Here is a 19,999-nt window from a genome sequence, read left to right as displayed (position 1 = left end):
TCCGATGCTTGGAATACGGATCTTGCAGTTTTCCTTTTAAAAAGGGAATTACACTATTAAGTTACGCAGATTGGTTCAAACGACCTCTGCCTGCTTTCTTTGAGAATGTGAAATATACAAGAGCTGCTTTATCGTCCATACTGCAGGAATATATATGTGTGTGTGTGTGTGTGTGTGAGAATGTATGTATGTATGTGTGTGTGTATATATATATATATATATATATATATATACGCGCACACACACGGTATTATAGAGTTATAATTAAAACTATTAATAAAATAAATAAAAAGAAAAACAGCAATAAATAAGTTTTATTTAAATAATTATATATTTAAATAAATTAATTCATTAAAAACAAATAAAATAAATGTTAATATTAGGTAATAAAATTGACAAAAGTGACAACAAAATAACTGAAACTTTAACTAAAAGTAATATGGAAGCAGAAAATATATAATCTAATTGTGTTAAATAAAAAGATAAACAAAAACTTTAATAGTATCTCAGAGATAATAAAATATGACTGGTGTGCAGTTATGACATAAAACTCCATTTTGCCATTTTTGTTTTAAACAGAAAATTAGCCTATTATGTTCCACAGATTGTTCCAAACTGCCTGCTTTCACTGAGAGTGTCTACATGTGAAATATACAGGATCTGCTTCATCCTCCCTACCGCAAGAGCCTTTAATATTCATATAAATATTCATCACAGACCATTAGTGGGTGATATTACTCATGTCTCAAATTGCAATGTGTAATTGCTGCTATTAGCAGAGATTTAGCTGTGGTGTTAGCATTAGTATTAATGCACAGACTCAGCCCTTATAATTTAAAATGTAACATTTCAGGCTTTTGCTTTATATCTGAATATCCAAGAAATGGAAGGAGATGTGTACTTATTATTAACTACATCTAAAATGATTAAAAACATGTTTTCATTAATTGAAAAAAAAATTAAAATAAAATAAAATATTATAAAATGTCAATATTACAAGAAAAAATGAAAATGGGAAATGGTTAATTTGGAACTGAAATTTGTTTAAGTTAAATTAAAACTACTAGAAAGAAAAATATTAAAAATGCTAAAAGCATGTAGTAATTTCATTCAGAAATGTACTTTCCTGACACTAATATCTTCCAGAGAGGAGCATTCTTAAAGTTGTGACACAACAGTAGAGTGTACTCAATTTATGAGTAAATGAGTAAAACAAGGTCTATGGTAAATACAGCATAAATAGATACTTGGACGTTTTCTGGGTTTTGATGTTACAGCTGCAATACAGCAACATCTCTTTTCCTAATTGTGATGTACATCTGAATAAAACAGATGATATAAAAATTTAAATATGTACAGTGGAGACTTGACTCTATCCATAGGTTGTTGATTGGATGGAGGCAAATCTGAATCCAAGATTGAAGTTAATTGTAAAAAAAGAAAAAGGTCTGGTTTAAGCAGACTTTAACTGGAGAAGAGCAGCATTCATAACCAAAAAGCATTTCACTGAAAAATCGAGTTATAAAATATGGATTAAGCTTGAAAAATACAGAAAAAAGAAAATTAATATACGCCTGAATGAATCGTTCATTATTAGATCAATAAGACGCATTTAGAAAATAGCTTGGGTAAATTTCCATTTCATGCTGACTTTAACAATAAATACAATAAACAATACTTACACAGCTTTGATTAATCTTACTTAAATGTTAATTCCAACATTTGTTCAACCAATGTTAAAAAAAGATTAATAAATGCTGTGAAATATATTACTCATTCATGTCAGCTAATGCATTAAAAACTGCATTAGATAAATATGAGGTTGAGTAAATAATTCTAATGTCTGTTTTGTACCTGGTTAAAGTCAGGCTGAATTCTGACATTGTTCATTATCTGCATTACACGTTTTTGCACTAATGGTTCCAGAGCCAACCATGTCAGATAAGACAATAAAAAAAACTGTCTGTACACTGTATATATACATATACAATGAGCTTCTTCAGACCAAGCCCAAAGGTTTAATACTTCCCCATCTATGAAAAGAGAAAAATGCTTTGTAATCTGTGCTGAATAGAGAAGCACAGTTCAACAATTCATTCAATTATCTGTGCTTGTGATTTTGATACAGAACTCATCTCGGCTCGCAGTGGCAAGTGTTTACAAATGACATTTTCTTGCTGTGTCCTTGAGACTTCCTGCCGGCGTGAAATATGCCACCGGTAAAAGATTTTCAAAAAAACACATTGTATGAATGATCACACGCCTCGGATAGAGCACAAAGGAAAAATGAATTGCTGCTGTGAAAAGCAAACATTTTAAAAGTGATGAACAAGCCAAGATGGACTATAATGCTGCGGTGCAATGGTTCGAGGAGAGAAAGGTTGCAGAGAACTTTGAGTTCTATTAAAGACAGGAGAGCTGCTAGATTGACAGAAGTAGCCTGAGAGATGGAGAGGGACAGACGGAGAATGAGTGAAGTGGGCACAGACGATAAATATTTTATTGCAAAACAAACCGAGATGATGAAAAAAAGAGAGGAAAAGCAGCAGCAGGTCGGCTGGGGATGAACACAAGGGTGGCGGGAGAGAGAGAGGAGGTGATGGAACGAGGGACGCTCGAGAACAGGAGAGCGTGGCAGAGGCACCCAAGCAGATCCGACAAGCAAGAGTCCGGACCTTTCCGAGGCCCTACATTATTGATGGAGCTGCAGCTACCAGCCATCTTTTTTTTAATAAAATATGCTGAGCCGCACACACAACAACGTCTGCATTTTGGTGTTTAGGTACATAAAAGGGTTGTGCAAAAATAAAAATTGATGAACTGACACTCTTTCAGTTCAGGTTGGCCACCTCCCACAGGAAATTGAATAGGGCTTTGATTTGGAATGACAGGAAGTGGAATCTACATAATTATAATTCAAAGAAATTTAAACATATAAAGTAGATACAAACTTAAATACAAATGTATCTACACTACAATTAAAACAGTACTATTGTGAAATATTATTACTATACTTACTATTACTATACTTTTACAATATTATTGTTTTATATATATATATATAAACAGCGTATGTTTTGAAAATATTTACATGTATATATTATATATAAATATATTTACTATATAAACATAACAGTTTTCTTAAATATATACTTGCATGTGTGTATTGTGTATTTATATATACATAATAAATATACACAGTACACATAGTATGTACACAAACTCTTATTTTGGATGCGATTAATCACGATTAATCGTTGCTCAGCAGTAATACACACACACACACACACACACACACACACACAAACTATAATACATTTTAATTTAGGTTTATTTCGATGAATAGTTCAAAAGAACATGATTTATTTGAAATAGTAAATACATTTATAATGTTACAAAAGTTCTGTCACTTACTGTTACCAATCAATTTTGTGGATCCTTGTTTACAAAAAAATTATTATTTCTTTATAAATAAATAGATAACTAAAACATCTTACTAACCGCTTAAGTCTTTTATTTAAAAAAAAACAATTTCAAAAAATGTTTAATCTTGACAAACTTTGCTTTTCTGTTTGAAAATTATATAAATGTAAAGTTTAAATAAATTTAAATATATATGAAATAATTGTATTAATTTGAATTCCTATTCAAATTTGAATGCCAATTCTGCATCCCGTTTCCTAAATCAATTCAGCAACTGAAATTTAATTTAAAAGGCATTCTCAGTTCAGTCCTGAATTATGCACAACCCTGGTACATAATAATGACACCACTCAACTAGAAAAGTCCCCTACTGATGGTGATGGGGCAATTTATACAAGCTGAGATCTGAAGAAAAAAATCCCATCTTGCTCAGAAGTGCAGGCAGAACTTATTTCACATCTCTACAGCGGACTCTGTCATCGCTGAGACAAAACCTCTTCAATCAAACACATCAAACTCTGACTGATGAACATCATGATTGATGATGTTCCTTTTTTTTCATGATTGATTGATGATCTTTTCAGAACAAACAACATTTTTACATTTTCTAAAACAAATGTGAGTGATTTTGTTATTCCTTGTTGCAGCTGTCATCTTTCTAATGAATAATGGCATAGAGGTTTGTCTCTGCATTCCTCATATGAGATTTGACATGTTATGGTGATACTCAAAAAAACTGGCAAATCACCATCATTTGCATAACTTGTCTTGCATTTCACTCTACACAAACAAATAATGGGCAAAAAAGGCCTCCACAAGAACTCAATCGACCTAGCATCTCCACAAGATGCGTTTGATGTGCTTTAGCTCTAACCGATATGTTTCCTGTGGGATTTATTTCATGTGGAGTCTCTGTGGTATGCGCCAACCAGCATTTCTCATGAAGGACTATATATTTTTATTCCACAGAATTCCTCCAAGGTTGCCCTAAATCTGTCTTCGATCTCACAAATCCATCTTATCTTGCCTACAGCTATTTGCCTGCTCCATTTGCTATAAATCTATTATCACTCTTCATTTAGCCCAGTTTGCATTGCACTCTTGCATTTAACTACATTTCGAACCGCTGGTCTAAACTTGCCCATGCAAAACCACTGACATTTACAATAGAACTACTATGTTGACTGCTGTAAAACTGAGTCTTACATATACAGCTTCGGAATACAATCATATGTCAACATCTACATTTTCTGCCAAGTTGATTCATTATCGCAAACGCCCTTCGCTGTCGAAATCGGTTCACAGGCATATGTGCTCCAAAGACAGGTTTGTGACATCTCTCCCCTGACCAACATCTCCCATCAGGCAATACGTGAGTGCAGATCACTGACAGAGATTAATTGGATCAAGCGAACAAACCCGGGGCCAGTGGGGTTAGGATTTCTCCCAAAGCTAATATCGCTCTGTCTTCCTTACACTCTCTCCTCCCTCGGCTTGCAGTTTCATCTGCCATTACTGTATCTTTCTATGAAAACTCTCTCTCTCTCTCTCACACACACACACACACACTTTTTTTTCATGCTCCCTTTTTATCCATTTCCCTCCAGTAAAAGTCTAGAACAGTGTTATCAATTTATTGCAGCAGCTCCATGGGCTGTCTGACTAAAGCCTCCTACTGGGAAGCCGAACCTTCAGACTTAATTTTTAGCCTCACAATCTCTGAAAGTTCGAACAGAAACCACAGCCAATTAGAGTTTTCTCTGGCCAGGTTGAAGACGGAGACAGAAACCTGCACTGGGTTTTATTCTCATTCATATGGTTGCACAATCAAAATAAATCATTCTGATTAAACACAATTTACATTAAAATACTTGTTTTTGCAGCACAACTTAACTGGGTTAGCAACCTCACTTACAGCAGAAACTACACTATACACACAAAGCAGCAGTTGTTTTGCACAATGAAAACGCCTTTTGCCTTGCATAACATAAACTGATTTTATTTGTTATAATACTGAATTGAATTAATTTTGATATTATGAAATATGTTCTTGTTCTCTAATCTCAGTACTGTTTGTTTATGAGCAGGTTATGGAGTCAGTCACGGCATCTTTCAGCTATGAGTGAAACGTGAGGTGGTGGTCTGACAACTCAGCATGTTGGGTCGAACATTTAACCCAGACAGCTGGGTTGCCAAATAACCCAGAAATGGTTGTTTTGAACCCAGCATTTTTTAGAGTGTTAGAACTGTTTTCCTGAACTTCTTAACAACTTTGAATTATTGTTGAAAGAAGTGTCTGCTCATCAATGTTGAATTTATTTAATAAAAAATAAAAAAAAATTACCACAGACATTACTCTAGTCTTCAGTGTCACATACTCCTTTGGAAACCATTCCAATATGCTGATTTTCTGCTTGAGAAACATGTATTATTATTATAAATTTTGAAAACAGATGTGCTGGATAAGTTATATATATACTGTGTGTATACTATATTGTATACAGTAGTATACAAGTGTATGTATATATACACACACACACACACACAAATGATATATTATACATACATATATATATATATATATATTTTCTGCTTGAGAAACATGTATTATTATTATAAATTTTGAAAACAGATGTGCTGGATAAGTTATATATATATACTGTGTGTATACTATATTGTATACAGTAGTATACAAGTGTATGTATATACACACACACACACACACACACAAATGATATATTATACATACATATATATATATATATATATTTTCTGCTTGAGAAACATGTATTATTATTATAAATTTTGAAAACAGATGTGCTGGATAAGTTATATATATATACTGTGTGTATACTATATTGTATACAGTAGTATACAAGTGTATGTATATACACACACACACACACACACAAATGATATATTATACATACATATATATATATATATATATATATATATATATATATATATATATATATATATATATATATATATATATATATATATATATATTTATACACACACATACATATACACACATACATGTATACATACACACAAAGTATATATATATATATATATATATATATATATATATATATATATATATATATATATATATATATATATATATATATATATATATATATATATATATATATATATATACACATACACACACAGTAGTTTTTGAAATAATTTTTATCAGCAAGGATATATTAAATCAAAAAGTGACAGAATATCTAAATATCTTTATGATGTTACAAAAGATTTCTATTGCAAATAAATGCTGTTCCTTTAAATTTTCTATTACTCAAAGAATTGTTAAATCACAAAAACTGTTTGCAACATTCATAGGTAATGGTTCTTAAGCGCACAATCAGCAAATATATTCAAACTGAAAACAGTTACTTTAAATGGTAATATTTCACAAAAATATTATAAAAAAAAAAAAAAAAAAAAAAAAAAAAAACTTACTACAAACATTGATCACTTGGCAGAACAAAAAAACGAAAATCTATTTTTTTACAAATTATACACCGAAAACAAAGCTGTCTGCACAATAAGTGTCTAATGCTGCCTCCATGTGCTATTGGAATTATCGTAAATATGAGTTTCCTAAACAGAAATTGGACGTCAACGGCATCTCAAGTTGTATTTACTACTGGGAAATTCGAAAATAATTTTGATACCAGAGTTTCCGAGTTGGGCGGGTCATAAACTTTAAACATGGTGGAGGGGACAATCATTGCTGCTATCAATGCTGTTCTCACAACAACTACATCCCTTTGTCTTGTTGCAAAAGTAGTGTATTTATAGGCTAGATATGAACGATCATATGAAGCATATTGTATGTTTTATAAGCAGTGAAATAAGCATTTGACCGAAATTCAAGAACTGTAAGCAAACTGTATGCATAGCATGGTGAATGTTTGTATGACTGTCAACCAATGGGACGCTACATTTTATTTTTTCTGCCATTAAAGCACTTGAATACTACAAGCTCATAATCATGAAGTGGGAAATATCCAATAACATGTGAAGGCAGCATTATTTACAATATTTCTGTGCCTTGTAATGGAAGTATTATAGATTTTTCACCTTGCTCACAAGCATTGTATATTTGGTGCTTCATTGTCTACACTGCAAGCAAACAGCAAGACATAGCAAATGGCTTTTCGCCAGAGTCAGGTGATATTTATTCAGCATTGACTTTTTGTGGGCCTCTGCGAACAAAAGTGAATCATAAGACTGCTGAAACTGTGCTCTTTATCACCGGATGTCACTAATTTAAATGTCATTCATGTGCACAGCATGTCTGTGATTGGTTACAAAGCTCAACTACTTCAAAAAACATTTCAAATAAAAATGTAAAAGAAGTAAATGGAATGCTGTAATCAACACTTTGACTAGTGTTGATTACAATGTTCATGACTAGTTAATCAAGGCTCCCGTTGGGTTGATTGTGCAACCTGCACACTCATTCAAAAACATGAGGAAATGTATCTTACGTCTTTTGCAGAGGTATCCAATTTGCCTGCATTTCAATCTACAAAATCCTGAAATGCATGCAACAGTCACATTCAGTATGCATTTTTCCATAGATGATGCATAATAAAGCTTCTGGAATTCACCAGTTTGACCCTGGATTTTATAATCAACAAACAAAAGTGATAGTGGCTGCCAAATAAGCCACGATGCTGAAAGGACGTGATCTCATTGGTGAGAGTTAATGGGTTTCAACGGCATCTCTTTTTAATGAGCAGTGTATTTTTCTTTCATAGTCACAGAGCATGCCTCATCTCCTCACTGACAAGGAATACAAAAACGGCGGGAAGGAAGAAGAATGATGCACCGAAATGGTGCATTTCATACCCTGTAGCAAATGCATATGGCGGAGCAAAGCACATTGGAAAACATTAGTGAAACCTGATTATCTCCCAGCTCGGAAATTAATTAAATGAGAGCGGGGGAATCTGGTGGGGCTTGCATGCTCCTATCTGTTTCAACAAATCCCCTGCCCTGCAGCCAGAGTTGGTGTGCCTCTGTACCGACAGGGCCGCAGTCTACTGGGGGGAGTACTGAGCATGCAGGGCAATTTAAAAATTCAAGCACATCAACACCCAAGGGTCCTTCCTTCCATCCGTGGGTCTCTCTTTACCTGATTAACACTGTCTTACTCCTCCACCACCCACTGCTAACAATGACTACATAAGGACATCCTGTGGAGCAGTGGCGGCTGCGTAAGCGAAGAGGCACAGGTGCCACTTATCAAGGGTGTGTGTGTCTGCAAAATCAGTCCTAAAACTGACATTGAAAAAGATCAAAAGATACCTTCTGTTCAATCATTCAATAAAATAATTCACTAGTTTTAAATTATTCCAATTAATATTTAATATTCTATATGTAATTTTAAATAATTATGTAAATTAAATTATTGTATTAGTATATTGAACTATACTAAATTATGTTAATAACATTAGATTTATTTCATAAACTTTATATTATTTAACAATTTACTGAACATTAGAATATCAATAAAAATCTAAAAATGTATACATGTTTATTTTATACATTTAAAAAATATATTATAATGATAAAAATAGTGAATATAATTTAATATTTAAAAATGTAATTTAAATTAATAAATAAAACAAATTATACAATTTATTTAAAAATGTGATATAATTTTGATAATACATTTTATTAATTCATATGATTTCAATTAACAAGTACTAATCTACATTTAATTATAATTTAATATATACATTATAATATAAATCATAATTATGCTACTATTTATACAAATTAAATTTAACAATTTATTGGACATTAGTCTCAGTAAAAGTATACAAATTATAAATAAATATATATAAATATATATAAATATATATATATATATATATATATAGTGCTGTCAAACGATTACTCGCGATAAATCTCATCCAAAATAAAAGTTTTTGTTTAGATAATATGTGCGTATACTGTGTATACCTACATATATTTATTATGTATATATAAATACAAACACATGTATGTATATATTCATGAAAAATATGTATATATGTTAAATATATTTGTATAATCTAAAATATAAGAATATAAATATATGCATGCAATCACATTTTCAAAATATTTACTGTATGCGTGTGTATTTATAAATACATAAATATACACAGTACACATACATACATACATATATATACACATGTGTATATATATATATATGTATATATATATATATATATGTGTGTGTGTGTGTGTGTGTATATATGTGTGCATGCATGACACACACACATACACTTTAACAATTTATTAGACATTAGGCTTTTAATGAATATATAACAAATCTATCATTGCTGTGGAGCTGTAAGAGCTTAATACATCAAGTTCAACAACAAATAAACCAACAAACGCTGAACAGTTACTCGACCACTGCGATAAATGAATCATCCGAGAAGCCTACGATCATCAAAATGCAATGTACATTGTTCCTAAAAAAAAAAAAAAAAAACTCAGTCCAGATGTGCTCCAATTGTGCATGATCTTCCAATCCTTTGGAACCCTTTCATGCTATGTTCCCCGAGGGGCTTCACAGTACAGCTTCATCAGGTCTCAGGTTCCATAATGTGGAGTCTTTCCTCTCCTTCTCGAAATCCAATATCAAAATGTTCTCAGAGGGATCTCACACTCCCAACAAGCTACACAACAGGCCACAGTTCAGCTGTTTCCTCCGTGCATAAACACAGTTCGAAGCACTGAAGCACTCGAAAACCCCTCCAAAAACCCTGAGAATAATCTGTGTTTTCTAGCATCAACAAACAACCGCTTCAAAACAGTCTAAACATCGCTTTCATGAGGGAAACAACTCCCAGAGAAGATTACGTGAGTTACATCGTAAGGTAGAGTGAGCAAAATTATGCTTTTTTGGAAACCACATATTCGGGGGTGAAATTTTAAGAAGTGGTTTTTATTGTGAGCCAAACGGGGAATCCAGCATCCTCAATCGTGACCACAAATCCAATGAAGCCAAGATTGACAGTACAACACATCAGAGTTACTGGCAGCAACGGTAATCCCAGTAATGCTCTTACCAGTCCAGCATAATTGAACAATGAAAAATGGGTTTATGGCAAATAAATTTAAGCAATCTGCACTGGTGGTTAATAAATAAAGAAGTATAGTAATCCTCTTAGGATATGACTGTCAACTTTTTGCACGTTCCCACTTTCGAATAACAATGGATGGGATTTGCACCTCATCCAGATTATTTCTAAATGGAATCATGCTCACTGTTTCACACAAGGTGACCTTAAAGACTCTCACACACATCCCTTCAGCTTTCATCTGCCATACATGTGTATCTGAATAGAGTTACATTTGTAATCTATTTGTGAATGGATACATGGTTAATCAAAGAAATAATATTGCTACAGCACTGTTGCTAATGCTATCGTGTGAACATAATAGCATTTTTTCTTCTTATTACTGAGGCTTATTCATGAAACTTGAGCAAAATTAATCTCTGTGTAAAAATGTTGGTAAAAGCTTTCCTTGGAAATTGTCACACTGGATTGAAGAATGGGTTTTCAAAGGATGTACACTGAAATTTGTCATAATATAATTTCTTAAAGGGATAGTTCACCCAAAAATGAAAATTGTGTCATCATTTACTTACCCTCAAGTAGTTCCAAACCTGTATGAAAGTCTTTGTTCTGCTGAAGGATATGGAAAACAGAGCGGTTCTGGGGCACCATTGACTACCATAGTATTTTTTTTCCCTACAAGTCAATGGTGCCCCAAAACAGCCTGGTTACAAACTTTCTTTAAAATATCTTCCTTTGTGTTCAGCAGAACAAAGAAATTCATACAGGTTTGGAACTACTTGAGGGTGAGTAAATGATGACAGAATTTTCATTTTTGGGTGAACTATCCCTTTAAGAAACTGAAAAAAATATCCACTGTTCACATTTGTTCATATAGCTCTTGATTAAATTATTCCAGAGCATCAATTCTGCTGTTTTAAACACGAAGTACACTGAATCTAAAGGAAATTAATCTGCACACCTGGACTTCAGAATAAGAAAAATAAACGTCAGAGAGGGAAAAATTCATTTCTAAGACCACAAAAAACCTTCTACAATATGTAGTCTGCACATATACAACATCATATTTCCTTTCTGTTTAATATTTTATTATAAGTGCACAGGCATTGCTAAAGGCACTTCTGCAATAAATATGAACAAATAAAGGGTATCCCCTCATAAACTCCAAAAAGCTATCCATGCCAGACATCACACACCTCTCTTATCTAACCTGCTCTACCATGACAGTACGGACACACTGGGTCACTGCACATTGCAGGTGACAGTGGGTTTCCTAGACGCATCCTAAAAACTCTGCTATTTCCCATGAGGCCCGACGTCAGCATCTGTGAACCAGCAGCTAGAGGTGAGTGCTGACGCATTCAGACAGCAGGAGAGGGGACAGTGGAAGTCAGCCAGGTCTCCCTCCCTCTTCCTCCCTCCCTCCGCCTATGTGCTTTTCCAGGTTTTCTAGGCAAGCTACTCATCAATAAGCAGATTGATGAAGTTACAAACTAGTTTCTAATGCGTCAGAAACAGATGAGTGTACTAATACAATGTCTTGATCAGGTTTTTAGTGCGTAAAGACATTTGCAGATTTATTATAGGTTAGGTTAAGATGGAATACCACTGACCTCAATTAAACTGACTGCATTCTGGGATGCGACTTCATAAAGGGGATTAATATCAAGAGCAGAGCAGTTTCAGAGCTGATTGATTATTGGTCATTGATTACCCATTTTCACGATTGAATTAAGTAAAGACGGAACCAAAGCATGCACATCAATGGCAAAAAAATGCTTAAAATTGGGTGATTGACAAAAAAAAAATAAAAAAAAATAGTAAAAAAATAAAGTCAGTACACCATAGGTTTATTTTTTATGACTGAATTAACAAATTAACAGAAACCTGCATTTTCTTACAAATTGTTATTATTTATTTAAGGTAAGCTTTACACTACGGTTGTGTTAACATATATAGTGAATGTAATTATTAATATTTTTACAGCATTTATTAATCTTGTTTATAATCACACAAACACACAATTTATTTCTACATTTTTTTCTTCATTTATATACTCTATCATTGTTAGCTCAAAACACATTGATGTTATAATTGTTAAAGATTATATGCATAAGATTACATTATATATATTAAATAATAAATAATATATAAAATATTGTATATTTATATATTTTTTAACAATTGTATGTAAAATAACAATGAAAAATTATACAACATATAAATAATAAATAATATATAAATATTATTAATCATATACATGTTATTATACCTATAATATACCTATGATCATATACAAATGTTAAAAATCTATTGGTTTGTGTAGACTATTTTTGTAGACCATGTAGATTATTTTGTGTTAACTGCATTAACGTTAGTGAAACAGTTTGTTTCCAGCTGAAGACAAATGCTAAAAATAGTTCTTTTTCTAAATCGATACCGTTGTCGCAGTCTAAAACATTTTTTAACCCCCAAAATAGTGTCAATAAAAATCCCTGGATGCGGTGAGGGATTGACAGATTTGTGTTCTCTTGATTGCACCCTGATTTGTTCACAAAAATTGAAAGGGATTTACAGCTTTTATATCCTGTCAGGCGGACACAATCCTCTTCCTGCGCAACACTTTATTTCCCCAACATCTGCATGTGGCCAAATCTAGCATTAAATCATATAAAGTCTTTATATAATACACAAATCTGCCCCATTATTCTTTTTCAGAAAGGATTTCCAACCCTTTCTAAATTCAAAAAGGCTTCAACATCCCATAACAGTTCTCTATCAATATGCAAAAAACAAAAAACAACAGAAAAACAAATAAGTGTGGGATGTCAGGCATAAAATGTCTGAGTAACATCATTTTTCCATCTCGGGCCTGGAAGTACAGCAGGCTTCGTCAGCACTGCAGGCCGCAGAGGCTGCAGCATATCTAATAGCACTGAATCAACAACCCTCCAGACATCATTCAAGCATCACGGCCGAGAACGTGTCTGCTGTTACAATCTGTCTTCTCCAGCTTCAAACTACTTTATTTTAAAGACTACTCAAAAATTTCACATTTTACTCATACATTGCATTTTCTCAGACAAAAAGCCAGTCCAGCTGCCACCCAGAAAGAACAAATGTAAAATCAAACAGATTATTTTACAATCTAAGATGCATGGGAACTCATATTGGACATCTGCAGTCCACTATCAATGAAAGACAGCAATTTCCTCCTCAATGCAAGTATGTATTACATACTAAATATCTAATAGATTACTCAGTGATACAAACTGTTATACCAAGAAACATCCATTCTGTAGGCTAATGAAAAAGCTGTGCCCCACCCTACGAAATAAAAATAAGTTCAGCTAATTTATCTTTACATTTATCAGGCCAAGGTCCCAATTGGTTCTTTCTCTCAGTCACACACACACACACACACACACACACACACAAACATGTACACGCACAAACATAGACAATCATAAATCTCATAAGCATCAGATCGGACCCCCAGAATTATGTTATTTGTATGCATCAGTTTTTTTTTTCTTTTCTTTTCTTTTTTTTTTATATTCTAATTGGCTGCAAAAATAATCCTAATAGAAAACAGTCTGGGGAAATGATAAGGTACCCAAGGTTAATCTGAAACAAGTGCATAAAAATAATAAGCACAATAAATGTGTCATCCGCATTCGGATCCTACCTCATCTCTCCAGACGCAATAAGACAATAAAGTCATCAATATTAATGGCGTTTTCTGCCCCATTCTTCTTCCTTCTCTTCTTAGTATTGAACTCTGCTGATTTCTTTGGATGTCTGTTTTTAACTACTGTATTATCTCCAAAAGAAAAACCAACGGGAATGAACTGGTCTGCTACGGGATACGAGCTGGTCTGATCGGAGATATCTCCTGTGTCCGCAGATCTCGGCTGCGGCTCCGATCAGTAAAACCAAACCCTCCTCCGCTCGGGCTGCGCAGAAGGTGAGCGTCAATCTGCTGAAGAACGGCGCCCCCTGCTGGACATCCACTGACAGGCACTGTGAGCGCTGGTGAGGTCTGTGAAGAAATACATACTTAAGTATATACTTTTCATCTAAATGCCTCTCGGTGCCTACAGCTTATTATTTTCATAGATTTAACAGCCGCTGTTGTCCCACATTACATTCATTTTACAGCCACATATGTTTATATGGTGTAGTTTCAGTATTGAGCCGCTAGAGAGAGATCAAGATACATGTTTACAACGTGCGCATAAAATAATTAATAAACGGATTTCACGGCTGTATAATGGAGAAAGCTTTAATGAGACTAACTTTTGATTGTAATTTGTAATAGGAGTCTAATGGATCAATGCATTTTCAATAGGCTATTATTGCCTTAGAAAATTATTTGGACAATAATGGGGCATGTCTCTGGGGTTCAGGAAAATCAACACGAAAATATAAAACACGTCATGCAACTGCAATATATATATATATATATATATATATATATATATATATATATATATATATATTACATTTAAACACATCTGAACTTTCCACAAAAAAAATTTAATAAAAAAATAATAATAATAATAAACACTGGCAACTTGCACAGGCCCGATATTTCTGACACATCCACTTGTCCTGAGAGCACAGTTCCTTCAGGTATTAATTACACCTCTTGCCTTTGTTCTCTTGTTTAACTAACTGCAATATCAAAACATTAGTTTGGAGTGAAGACCATTTCCGAACAAGGTGACTAGAACCAACATTAAAAAACTAACAGTTACTGCTAGACTAAACGCCTGTGTATTTGGTGACGGAAGTAGTATTTACCTTGTCATACCAACAGAAACTAGACTCATCACTGGCCTCAGGTGCGCGAGATGAGAGACCGCCGCGGGATTCACTGAACTACCTAGAAACAACTTTAACAATTGGACTATTTCATCCAAACTTCCTAAAAGATAAATAGCAGCGCCTGCATTGAGTGGTCGGGTAGCGAAACTACTTTCCTGAAATAACATGAGTTCTGCCGCGTTTCAGCAAGTAAGTGTCTTGTTTTTAACTAAAAATAAAAATCTCTGCGTATTTCCCCAGCTCTGTTGTCAACTTTATTGTTCAGCCGGGTACATTTATCCAGTTCAAACCACTTGTAGGCTATCCCTCAGGATAACTTTCCGTGTTAAAAATTGACCACACAACCTGAATGTGAATTTAAACTCGTATCACAGAGATGATGTGTGGCGTTGCATCTCAGCCCATTTTTATTTGATTTCTTTTTTGACATTGACACCTGTTCTTTTGATTCAGCTCAGTGGCTCGTTTGAATACATTCACAAAAAGAGAATCGTCAGGTGATCCTCTCCTCGGGTTATAGGCTATCCTCAAGAGTACAGAAACTTGAATCATGAGCTATTTCAGTTCAAGAGGTGAACGAGAAAGAGTTGTTCATTGAAACGTTCACGTTAGAAGATTTCCTAACTCCGACGAAAGGTTAGTGTCCAGAAACGCCATTGAATAGAGTGAAATGTTAGTTTTATATGATGTGAAGAAGCTAATTTTAGTGTTTGTCTGTGTCAGTTTTAGTGGAAGACTGAATTAACCTTCAAACAAGTGCTTCTACCTAAACCAGGTAGACATAAATAGTTAGTTAGTCAGTCAGGTACTAACCCTGTTAACCCTGACATATTTTTTGATTAAACTTTAAATTGTTTGCATATGTGTGATATGTTTGTGTCATACATGATGCATCAGTATTTTATGGTTCATATAGTACATTAAATAAGCAAAATATAATTGTTGTCATTTAAATGGCAAAGAAGTAAGATGAAATTTTGATTACTTGTGATGTAAATGACTGGCATCTTTATAAAACAAATATAGCAGACTACTTGTATAAATGCATATACGGTAAATATCCGTTGTCACGCTATATTTCCCAGTAAAAAGTATATTTAAATGCTTAGATTTATTATCTAAGTTTTGTAGTTTTTATTGTGGGGGCAAACATATAATGCAGTGCAATACAATGATGATTAGGAGATGAACAAATAAATGTTTCGTATATTATTCTTAGATTTGAACAAGATTTTTTTCAAAACGTGATGTATGGATAATGAAGTAAAAAGTTGATTCAGTCTAGTAAATGTTCACCGTGAAATATAATTAACAATATTAAAGTTATTTATGTTTACTTTATAAAAATCATTTAGTATTTTGCAGCAATGGTGACCTGATGGTGTCCAGGAATTTTTATAATTATAATAAAATTCCTTTCACTTAAAAAAAAAAGTATAAAATATCAGTTGACATAAGGCTTTTGATGATTGTATCAAATATGATACTAAATATGTTACTGTAGGCTTTATTGTGTAAATCCCTGACATTGGCATTTAGCATTCAGGGTAAAAGCTTTTGTGTTCCCTAGAAATCAATCCCTTGACTTTAGTATTGCTAGCATTATGATCTACCAGTTGATTAACAGTAATGTAAGACAATCCTAACAGGTACTGTACATCCCCAGAAGGGAAAGTATTTGAGATAGTAGCACAGCGCTATTGTAATGTAGTCTTTCTCTGTGGTTGTGGTAAAGTGTATATTCTTGTCTTAAAGTTGTAAATGAAGACATAGTGGCTTTGGGCTTGGCTTTTTATGACCTCTTCCTTGTCTTTAGTTAAGGTGCAATGTCGTGGTCTAAGCCACATCCGCAGTTTGTAAATTTGTCAGACTGCAATTTGTCTGTGATGACAAAATACAGCAACACAATGCTCGTGGGAGCAAAAACTAATAAGAGATAAACCCAGTTTTGAAACATTGTCATATAATCCATCTTGTTCTGAATCACTTTTTTCAAATTCCAAATAAAGCCCTTGTGGTTCTTGTCTTGCCTTCACTACTTAAGACATTATGGATGTGCGTGTCCTATAAATAGACTGATAAGTATGAAATGTTTCTTTGGCTATTTTTTTACCAGATGCATTGGCTTTTTGTATAGTTTAACAATGGCAACCAGCTACCAGAATTTGTTGAGCTGAATTTTAGATAATAACTTCGCCATATATGATCAGACATAAACCTTCACTGCATTAGGGGGAGGTAATGTTTACAGATGGGGCTCTGTTTCCTGCTAAACACACCTAGATTTCCATGTATTTTGCAGTCTCTTCTGTTCCTCAGGCCTGTTTCAACTTGATAGGCCGAATCCTTAAAAACTCCAGGAGTACAACGAATGCATTTTGTATTGTTTTCAGGCTCCTCCAGACAAGCTTATTTATATAACGGTAGGTTTTATAGAAAAAAAGTATTTTATTTAATAATTGCATGCCTTAGTTATTTTTTAAAATAACTCTAAAATACCAAGCCATACTTTCGTACTTTTTAGACAAGAACAAAATTTTTCTAGAAAATGCTTTGTAAATATGTGTGGTATTCTACCGTTATCATTGGATTTTGGTATATTTTGTAAGTGCAGAAGCCCATTTATTAACCATACCTTGAAGATTAGTATTTTAGCATTTAGAAATGCAGTTGTTTGAGACGCCGCTATTGAAAAACTTTGAGTCTTTGTCTACTTTCTCTTTAACATCTTAGATTAATACAGCAAATTTTTTCTTCCTTTTGTGACTAATCTTCAGTGCCATTCACTTAGGTTGAATGTAATTAGTTTGTTTGCTGTGATGTGGACTGATGATACTGAGGCAGACGGTGTTGTTTGGTACATTCTCAACTATTCACAGCCACTCTAGACATGTGACTATCTTATTCTTTTTGAGAAAAACAGATGAAAAGAATAGAAATTCATTGCAAAATGGATGGCGTTTCCTCCAATTTGCTGCACAGGCTGAAATCAGTGGTTTTAGGTGATGTTCAGACATGAATGCACACCTGTTATCAGCATAAGCATTAGATGCATAAATAGTTTTAAGCTAAAATATGGTTCACTCCCTTGTTTATTGTGAGTTCCAGGAATTGTGATGTACATGAATCGTTCTGTTTTTGTTAGGTTTGTGTTGCAGATGTTGGGTACGTACTGACCCGTTGAAATCAAAGTTGTGAAGTTTTGTGACTTTGTTAGCTTTAAGAATATCTATATGCTATTGCATCCCTGAAGTTCACAAAATTTCATGCAATATGGGTGTATGCAATATTTAAATATTTACTATATACAAATGTACAGTCTTTTATTTGCAGTACCCAAAAACCGAGAATGTCTTCTTTTCACCATAACCCTCAAATTTAACGTTTTCCTCTACACTGATGCATCTTTTTTTTTTTTTGTATTGAATGAAAATGTGAATGAAATGAGACATACAACAAAGAGGAGAAATTGCAGTGAATTAAATTTTCCATCTGTTTCTTACACAAAACTATTGCTTGTCTTCAGAAGATTTGTAATATAGCACAATTCAAAGTCATATGGACTTTTATGGTGCTTTTTTGTCATTATTGGATTGACGTTTAAATAAATGTTTTTTTAAATAAATTAATTTGTTAACTTGAGGTTATAGGCCTAGTGTGTCTAGCACTTTGTTTCATTAGTAACCTAACTGGAAAGACATTTTGTTTGTGGTTTATTGAATGGGACTTTTGTGATGGTACACCTTATTCATTAGAAATGCTACAACAAGACTTAAACATGACCTCATGCACACCTTTTTAATACATGGTCTTATATGTAATACCATTTCACACTACCCCTAAAGCTATTTTGGTACTAAAGGTGTTTTGATGTTTATGTGATGCTACATGTTTTGGAGAAAGAGTTGAGTGGGATGTATTTAAAAAAAAAATTCTAATTCCTTTATAATTACTATGTATGCCGTTTTTATGGCCTCATGAATTGAGAGACTATTTCTGTGAACTGGGTCAGTCCACGTCATATCAGACAAGGCTGCTGCTACCCTGTTTCAAATTTAGTTCAAAATAATTTGGTAGAAATATGCTAGTATTCCTGTAAAATGAACTAGCATAAATCTAACTATTATGCTAGGTTTCAGTGGATTGCAACAACTCAAAACGGCTCAAGTTGGGCTAGTTTCAACCCAGTGGATCTTATTTGTTGTTGTTGATATAACAAATCTGCAGATTCAAACATTTTGAATGTCTTCATGTGGAAGAATTGACAAAGCAGACTTGAAACTTGAAAAAGAAAAACAATTTTTTTATTTATTTTTCATTTTTTTCAGCCCTTTCAAGTATATATTATTTTCAGTCCTAAAAACCTCTTGCCTCTCAAAAATGATGATTGGTTGCCTCAGAGGAAAGTCCAGATCATTCAGGATACAAACGCTTACATGACTGGTATATTAGAAGAAAGGTGAAAGGGAAGTGGTGTGTGGCCAAGTACAGTGACCCATACTCTGAATTTGTGCTCTGCATTTAACCCATCCAAGTGTACACACAGTAGTGAACACACACACAGAAATCTTGATACATGAAGTTACTGTTTTCTGCTCTCAGTAAGCTTGCTTTATTAATTAACAACCAATGCAACTTAA

The 19,999-nt window shown here is 33.4% G+C and overlaps 2 protein-coding genes across 8 annotated transcripts in view; one reads left to right on the top strand and one right to left on the bottom strand.

Moving 5' to 3' along the window:
* Positions 1 to 14,571, bottom strand: part of aplp1 (amyloid beta (A4) precursor-like protein 1) — a 56,256-nt gene extending 41,685 nt beyond the window's left edge. For all 4 annotated transcript variants that reach the window (XM_079387865.1, XM_079387867.1, XM_079387864.1 and 1 more), the window contains exon 1: positions 14,218 to 14,571. In XM_079387865.1, the coding sequence (XP_079243991.1) occupies positions 14,218 to 14,280 (63 nt within the window). In that variant the 5' untranslated portion in view covers positions 14,281 to 14,571. The remainder of the gene's footprint in view (positions 1 to 14,217) is intronic.
* A 767-nt stretch (positions 14,572 to 15,338) lies between these two features.
* The window catches only part of LOC306851549 (suppressor of tumorigenicity 14 protein homolog), a 41,447-nt gene continuing 36,786 nt past the window's right edge, over positions 15,339 to 19,999 (top strand). Inside the window, exon 1 of one of the 4 annotated variants that reach the window (XM_079387857.1) lies at positions 15,339 to 15,548. In XM_079387857.1, coding sequence (XP_079243983.1) covers positions 15,525 to 15,548 — 24 coding nt within the window. In that variant the 5' untranslated portion in view covers positions 15,339 to 15,524. Of the gene's footprint in view, positions 15,549 to 15,921; positions 15,996 to 17,659; positions 17,783 to 19,999 lie in introns of those variants that run through there. The other 3 variants (XM_079387860.1, XM_079387859.1, XM_079387858.1) reach the window with 3 other exon arrangements.

This window comes from Barbus barbus, assembly GCF_936440315.1.
Source record: "Barbus barbus genome assembly, chromosome: 31".
NCBI lineage: Eukaryota > Metazoa > Chordata > Actinopteri > Cypriniformes > Cyprinidae > Barbus > Barbus barbus.
Note: the sequence above shows the minus strand (reverse complement) of the source record. Positions and strands in the feature narration are given on the sequence as shown.